This window comes from Squalius cephalus (genome assembly GCF_949319135.1).
Source record: "Squalius cephalus genome assembly, chromosome: 8".
Taxonomy (NCBI): domain Eukaryota; kingdom Metazoa; phylum Chordata; class Actinopteri; order Cypriniformes; family Leuciscidae; genus Squalius; species Squalius cephalus.
The window spans coordinates 45560864-45569232 of NC_137129.1; the positions used below are offsets into that span (position 1 = coordinate 45560864).

General features: G+C 38.6%; 1 protein-coding gene across 2 annotated transcripts; it reads right to left on the bottom strand.

Annotated features, from left to right (window-relative positions):
* Nucleotides 1–899: 899 nt before the first annotated feature.
* On the bottom strand, nucleotides 900–7974 carry LOC307163744 (glutathione S-transferase A-like). Of its 2 annotated transcripts, XR_013822128.1 has the most exons (7): nucleotides 7703–7974; nucleotides 7500–7565; nucleotides 5318–5423; nucleotides 4382–4500; nucleotides 1860–1948; nucleotides 1300–1728; nucleotides 900–1065 (listed from the first exon to the last, which is right to left on the bottom strand). XR_013822128.1 is itself a non-coding variant. In XM_079879966.1 (6 exons), exons 1-6 carry the CDS (start codon nucleotides 7868–7870, stop codon nucleotides 1596–1598), a joined length of 681 nt encoding a protein of 226 aa, XP_079736092.1. In that variant the 5' UTR covers nucleotides 7871–7974; the 3' UTR covers nucleotides 1221–1595. The 2 variants fall into 2 exon arrangements, 1 of the variants encoding a protein (XP_079736092.1); XM_079879966.1 differs by lacking the exon at nucleotides 900–1065 and having other exon boundaries at nucleotides 1221–1728.
* Nucleotides 7975–8369: the final 395 nt, after the last annotated feature.

Below are 8369 nucleotides of genomic sequence, written 5' to 3' on the forward strand. Positions count from 1 at the left end.
GGTGTATGTGACTTCCTTTTAGCCACACACAATTAGAGTTATATTCAAAAATATCTTTATAATGGCAGTATAATATCTTTATAATGGCAATAGCGTTTCTTTTCATGGCAGTCGAGGTGCGAAATGTTGTCTTTCGTAGCCATTTACTGTATCCGACCGAAGCTGTAAATAGTAGCAAGCTAGCCATAGGGAAGCTAGCTAGTTAATGCTTGTCAGTACCATAGACAGTACTCAAGATGGTGGCAGTCAACTGGAAAAAGAGCGGATGACGTAAGCGGTCACGTGACTGATATTCATGTATAGCATTTAATCAATTGAAGAAATAAGATCCGTCAAAACACGTAATAATTCCAACTGTATAGATAAAATATTAAGCCAGGATTAATCGTATAGTGTAAAAACTAAAGCACAGAAAGACGTGCGCGCACTCGCGTAATTAAAAAAATTCGTTTTAGTGCTGACTGACTGACATTAGTTTATCGATCTCTTTATTGAATAATTACTTACAATTAATATAGATATTAGAGTAACTATTATTTCAGAGAGATTTACACGCCTGACTGAAGAGTTTTAAGTTTTTATACTGATTTCCTACTTTAAGTAATTTATTTTTTCATTTTTTTAATGTCTGTGAACACATTGCGTACTTGGAAAACCTTTCAAAGTCATATACTTTGATTATGTTGAAGTCATTGTTATTTGGTGCTGAAGAAGTGTAAAATCTAGGTAGCCTACCCCATGCAAATTTGACCAATGGACAAATTTTATCTTAATCAATCTATCATGGTTGATGTGCTCGGATTATTTTCATAAGTTCAGCCATAAATAAAACAAGATAGCCTATGTATAATGATTATAGGCGTTTCATAACAGTTGGATCGACAAAGACAGATTGCAGGCTGATTATTTATTTACTTTTTTATTTGCTGTACGAATATGGAAGAATAAACATGATAAATAATACAAATATTTGAGAAATGTAATCGTTAAATTGAAACCCAGACAGCAACATCCGGGCCACATCTGGGCCGTGTGGAATCCATGTGTACCAGATGTGGGCCGGATCTGGGCCAACACTATGTGGCTGTCTGGGAATGAATCAGCTAAAATGTAAACAATTAAGATCCCATTTCAAACGACTTATATTTTGTGCTAATAATTTAAAACTGAACCATATTTTTTATTTCTTGTAATGATGGTAAATATTTTCCTCAGCTTGATTGAACAGGACAAAACTTTATTAATCCCAAACAACAGACAACAACATAGTGTCGGCCCAGATCCGGCCCACATTGTTGCTGTCTGGGGTTAATCTGCCATTACAGACAATAACAACCTTCATCTTTAGAAACTGTTCAAAATAAAGTTCACAAATGAAGCAGCCTGACAGAACAGATGCTGAAACCGTCAGACAAATGAAAGGTGCAGCGATGTAAACAAGACAAGAGTTGTGATTAGTAATTTCTTACATTTCTTGCATAAAGGACTGTTAGAAAACATCACATGCAATTACTGAATACATCAAAGCTGAACTTTCTGCAATATTAATCTGATTCTGTGATGATCCAGAGGTGTTGAGGACGTCTCGATGATCCTCAGAGGTTCTTCAGTGTATCCTGACCCTCTGGTTTCTCCAGCCATTCCAGGGGCCAGCTGGCTTTAATACTGGGACGGTCCTTCAGCATTTCATAATACTCCATCAGTCTGGGACATCTCTCTTTAGGACAGCTGTTAACCAGTCAGACAGATCAAACATTAAACCAGTCAGACAGATCAAAAAGATCAAACATTAAACCTTAAGCTGACATTATGATCTAACATGCTGCCCATGGAGAAGGATTGATAATGATTTCACTCACTGAAGTCGTGGGAAATATGCGATAACGGGGAAACAAACCACGTCCGCCATGGTGAAGTTCTTGCCGGCGAGGAACGACCCTTTACCCATCTGACCAACAAATGAGATCGAGTTTATTAGGACTAGAGATGCACCGATTACAATTTTCTAGGCCGATTCCGATTTCCGATTTTTCATTGAGTTTGACCTGCCGATACCGATTTTAGCCGATTCCGATTTAATTTTTTTCTAACCACTTTACAGCACACACAAATATTTATTTTCGATCTTTTCTTTAACCCTTTCACGCGTAAGTTTAAAATATTCTAACTGACATCCCTACCCGCCACTCCCAGAGTGAGTTTATTTCAAGGCGAACGTTCCCTTTAATGTTTCCATGGCGACGCGTCACGCGATACACCACAGCCACAATAATACTGTATGACAGATGTGTCACTTTTATTTCACTTTTCCTTTTTTATTCAAAGTATTCACAGACTTGCTTACCATGTCATCAACTAGCCTATCTGATATTCCGATTCTCAAACACGTTTAAGTGAGTATGTTTGGTCGTTTAAAAACCTTTATAAATAATCTTGATCTATAACATGAGATGGGCGCCGCAATGTTGTCCCTTCAGTCGGATTTACAGCACGTGAATTCATCAGTTTCTCCCGAAATAAATGCAAGAAAGTGGCCGGTGAACTGAGAAGAATAGAGTAAACTTTATAGTTACTTCCACTATGTTTGTCTGATATGAATAACACATGTCGGCAAATTATATTTGAATAGATTGTTATTGCTGCTTCCACAGACATCAGTGTGTATTTTACAAACTCCAAATGAATTGTTTTACTCGTGCTTATGTGTATTTAAATATCTGAAACCTAAAATAAACATTATGAGGTTGAAAACACTGCTTAGTTGTGATATATGACAGCGCTGAACGCGTCCGACTCTGGCTCAGCGCCAGCCAACGCGCGAAAGCACAGTTTGAATCTGGCAGTTATGCGACGTCACTGAACATTGTAAATGTGGCACCGGTGACCGTACTCTCAGGGGTACAGAAATAAAAATCCCATATATGAGACCGCACCGCTCAAAAGGTTAATCATGCGGCGCCCGAGTGCATTTGACCGGCATAAAATCGGCATATGTCAGACTGACCGGCCGGTCGCCGGTCATGGCCGATCACGTGAAAATCGGCCAATTCCGGTCACCAGCCGATCAATCGGTGCATCTCTAATTAGGACAATAAGGGTTCAACTTCAATGGCCAAAGCTTGATGATAATAGTTATCCTCTATTTATGGCATTCATAATGCAATTAATTTCAATAAGAACGAATGAAAGAGGCAGCGAATCAGGTTCGTTGTATTAAATCCTTTAGCCAATGTTCCTGATATTTCTTTAGAACATGAAAAGGGTCTATTGCGCTAAAGTTTGACATCGTCATGTTGGAATCGTTTCGTGAGATCGTGAGACTATCAATTAGGGCTGCCCGCTAATAATTATAATTAACTAGAAGAGGCTTAGTCCAACAAATATTGTATTAGTCGGTTAGTCATTTACATTTATGCATTTGGCAGACGCTTTTATCCAAAGCGGATTACATTGCATATCAAGGTACACATTTACATTCTTATCAGTTCTTGCTTTCCCTGGGAATCAAACCCATGACCTTGGCGTTGTAACCGCTAATGCTCTACTGTTTGAGCTACAGGAGTTGCGTAATCTGTGAGGGACAGATCGCTAACGGCGGGTACTTGTGGTAATCGGACTGGAAAATCCAAACGTTTGCCTATCATCTATCGAGCTTAAATATGGCTTATTATTTGAAACATGCAAGTAGTAGCAACTTTACATGGCCGCTCGCTATAATGCTAACCGAGATAAATGTGCGCTAGCTGATTATTAGGCTCATATCTAAGTGTGGAAGCTATTAGCGCTCTTGCTGCACGACACTTGCATTTCACTGAAAATACTCTCTTACATCAAGAGTAGCCTAGAACGCCACAGGAAACGGACTAATGTTATTTGTGTGCACTCACAATAACTTTTTGTGCATTGTGCTTTTGTAAAATCAAGAAAACAATCAGGATGCGCTTTCTGCCGTCTCGGTCTCTGTGAACTTGAGCGCGTCACAAAATAAAGCGAAACTCAGCGTGAACTTTCCTCGCAGACATGAGAAACACATCTATCGAAAGATTGAAATGTCTATTTTTAAATTAACCGATTCAAAAGGAAAACAAATATTCTCAGATAGGTGCATAAAGGTCTCCCATTCATAATCATGAGGTTTGCTGGTGTGCTGTGGCTTCATGTGTGCGTGAGCGCTGATTAGGCGATGTAGGCAATTAAAGGCTCATTATTATGATTTGGCTTATTAATATACAAGTGCGATAAGTCGACTAATCGCTTAAATTAATGACTAACAGTCGACTAGAAACATCTTTAGTCGAGGGCAGCGCTACTAGCGATCGAGTCAGAGAATTCGATTATCGGCCGATACTGATCAATCGGAGAATGCCTGTTAAAACACAACCTTCTCCAAGTATCCGTCCCACAGTTTGAGTTCGGTGACGAGATTCTCTTTATTCCTCTTCAGGGCCGATTCGTGTCGCTCTCCCTCAGGGACGTACCACTCGTAGAAGGCCACGTCGTCTGCACACACAAGAGTTCAACACAGAGTAAGCGGCTGACCGTCGTCCGCTCAGAGTGAAACTGCTAACCCCTTAAAGCGCTGTTGGACATCATCGAGTGCAAGAACCATGAGGACACGTTTGTTTTCTTGATGCAAACCGTGAGCAAAGAGAGCATGAGGCAGGAGGATGATGACAGCGAATAAACTACATCAATTACTATTATTGAACTGGATGGGGTAAGATCTGAGTCAGTGGTTCTCAACCTTTTTTGGGCCAGCGTCCCCCATCCATTACCCAGGTCCCTTACCTAAATGTTAAATAAAATAAAACAATAAATTAATAAATAGTAGGCCTATATTAAAAATAAATAGACATATGAGACTGTTTATTCACATATCTCATTTAGTATACGCGGTTTTATGAATATGCAAATGAGCCCCGTCTCCACTCACTCCCTCATCTCAGAGATCCACTGGTTGACGATCACACGTTGATCTGATTGGTTACAAGGTAGTTTGTGACGTCAGAAACACCAGCGATTTCAAAGTGTGTTTTTGAGACTGTCTTTGGTTCACTGCAGTTTTAAGGAGGAAATACTCAGCAATGCTGTCGACTTATGAACTTACACATGGTTTGTCTTAAAGCAGATTAAAAACACCACATAGACACATAAACAACATTAAAAGCTGGATTTACACCACAGGGGGACTTTAAATCTCATTTATATAAGGCTTGGGTGACTGGGATTGGCCGATCATGATGAAATAAAAATTGGCATTCGTCGAAATGAGTCGTCGTGCAGCTTTAAATGTACGTTCATGATTTAAATCACTTACACATTTTCTGCTGCAGGTTGTTGGTCTCGAACATGCGCTGGTAGACGAGCGCCTGTTCGGCTGGATCATCTGGGATCAGACGGGCTCCTTGAGACTTGAACGCACTCTAGAAACCAGAAACATTTATCAGTCTGTGACGTGACCCTCATCTTTGTGTTTGGATCTGTTCAGTTACTTCAAAAAAAAAATATCAATTGTTATTACTACTCTTCCTTGAAAGCATTGATTCAATTTCAAAAGCAAATGCTAACCAACTATTTAAAAGTTGAGCAGCGAGCTCATTGGCTACTGAGATAAAGCAGGAACCAATCAGCTTTGTGTAACATATACATGCAATACAAGCATATAAACATGGAAAGTCTGCATTGGAACTTATAAAAATCTATTTTAATCTACTCTGAACCGGAATAAAATAATCACTCAATTTAATGCTCTTATCTTTTCTTAAACCCTTGAAAACTAGAACAAAGTGATTATTTGTAACTCACCTATCCCAGTTTGACAGACAATATTAATATTATTGTAGTTTATTTGGACTGTAATCCTGCGAGATGTCGCCGACTCAAACGCAGTGCTCTGTGTTTGTATAAAACCGAAGGAAACATTAATCACTGATTTTTGTTGGGTCATATATTTTGTTTGTCCCTATTCAAATGTTTTATGAATACATGCAATACTGAAATACAATTTTGGTAACGTCTCTTAACTATACAGTATGAAAGCCCATTTTCGCCACATAAGAAAAAAACATGTTTTCAGTCATAATTATGATATAAAAAGTCAAATTGATGATATACTAATTAATGATTATGAAAGTCAAAACTCTGATTTACATTTTCATAATAATGACAAAAAGTTGAAATTGACAAAAACTCCCCAGACAGCAACATAGCCCAGATCCGGCCCACATCCAGTACACGTTCGCATTCCACACGGCTCAGATGTGGGCTGGATCTGGGCCAACACTATGTTGCTCTCTGGGTAATAATTATGACTAGTGATGGTGAAATGAAGCTTTGTGAAGCACCAGGGCTTTCCCCCTCGACTGTATCATAAAATGGTTCATTACTCAAAGCTTTTCAACACGTTGCACACTAACATCTTGTGATCAAAAGGTGGAAAAGCTGCCTTTCTGTTCCAGAAGACCGTTTTTTAATTTTTTAATTATTATTTAATAAATCACTTTCTGCTCTGTAAACCAGAAAGCAATACAATTAATCCTCATAATTCATGTGTTAGTGTTGATGTAGTTCTTATACAATGTATGAACAAACAACTGTATGAATTAATTTATGAAAAAAAATAATAAAATAAATGGGACTAATTCACTTGTACAGAAACAGTTCTTATGAATCTGCTTTGATCTACAAATGCAGCCTTATTCACATAAACTTCAGCCTCAGTCCTAATTCTACGAGTTCATAGGCAAGGCTCATGGCATAAATAATAAAAATAAAAATAAAATTGTTGTGGAATGAAGTGCTTGTGAACTGGGGAGCTGACATTTTCTTTTGTGGGTAATTTTATAAATTTATGTTTTTTATTAAGGAACAGTGTTCAACAGTGTGAGGGCTAAATCTATTTCTTTTTCTATTTACTACTACCGAAGGGCATGACACTCGAAACCTGCTCAAGGGGTTCGCGCTATTTTTTAATCTGAATCCGAAGCAGTCACGTGACTGTGTGTGGAAACGAAGCTTCGGACGTCACAGATCACGTGGTTATGGCAAAACGAATCAAGCTCCGATACACTGCTTCAATGCGAGATGTTTTGTTTTTTTGATACAAGCTTCGAAGCCTCGGTGCCGAACGTCACATCACTAATTATGACATTAAAAGCCGAAATTATAAAGTCAAAATGAGTTAATATGTTATGATTTCTACCTTTTATTTCAATTATGATTTAGTATGTCATAATTATGACTTGTATATCATAACTTTGACTTTTTAGTAATTAAGATTTACCTATTTATTTTGAGTTCAGTCACGCTTAATTTCCCGCATTTGGCAGGTAAATACCCTCCACCCCCACCCCTCTTCCTGAGCATCCTATTTTCTTATTCACAATAATTATAACACTTTTGGACTGTGTTTGTTTAAATTAGGAACAGATGTGTATTTGTACGAACGCTTAAGGACCGCTGGATTCCCGCCACGTCTTCTGTTTATGGCACTGATTTACCTCCAGATACAGACACGCGGCGAAAGACTCGTTCACGATGAGGTCTCCGTGCTTGAAAGTTGGAACCTGCAAAATAAATAAATGTACAATGGTAAAACAAAAGTTTGGTAAATATCGTGTCTCTTTATGAAAGTTGCATTTGCAGTAAACATATAATGCAGTCAGCAGAAACCCCACTCAACAGGCGAGTGTCTGAAACGCACCTGAAGTCTGGGATTGAGAGCCTTCACTTCTGCACACTGGTGCTCTTTCTTGTCAAACGACAAATGTTTGTGTTTGTATCCCTGCAGTTTCTTCTCCTCCAGCGCGATCATGACCCTCCAGCACGGCGGAGAGCCGGAGCACCAGTAAAGCATCATATTCTGCGCCATAATGTCGAGTTTAATCAGAAATTTTGTTACAGATTTGGTTGCGTTTCAAGATGGAACTTGGTAAGCGTGGCCTGTTCGCAAGTTCAAGGAGCATGCGCAGTTTATGCTCGTGTGAAGACCGCGATCAGCCTGAAGATGTCGTTGTCGGTAGGCTAAAGGAATAGTTCACCTAAAAATAAAAATGATCCAATAATATATACTCACCCAAGCCATCCTAGGTGTGTATATGACTTCCTTTTAGCCACACACAATTAGAGTTATATTAAAAAATATATCTTTATAATGTCAGTGAATGGTAACAGATTTTGAAGCTAAAAAAAACGCATCCATCCATCGTAAAAGTAATCCATATCCATTCGACTGCAGTGCGTTAATAAATGCCTTCTGAAGCGGAGAAAAATATCCATTTAAAACTTTATAAACTATAATCACTGTCATGACAAATCGAGTCAACTATCAGTTAATAACTTAATGATTATACTAAGTAGCCTACACACGA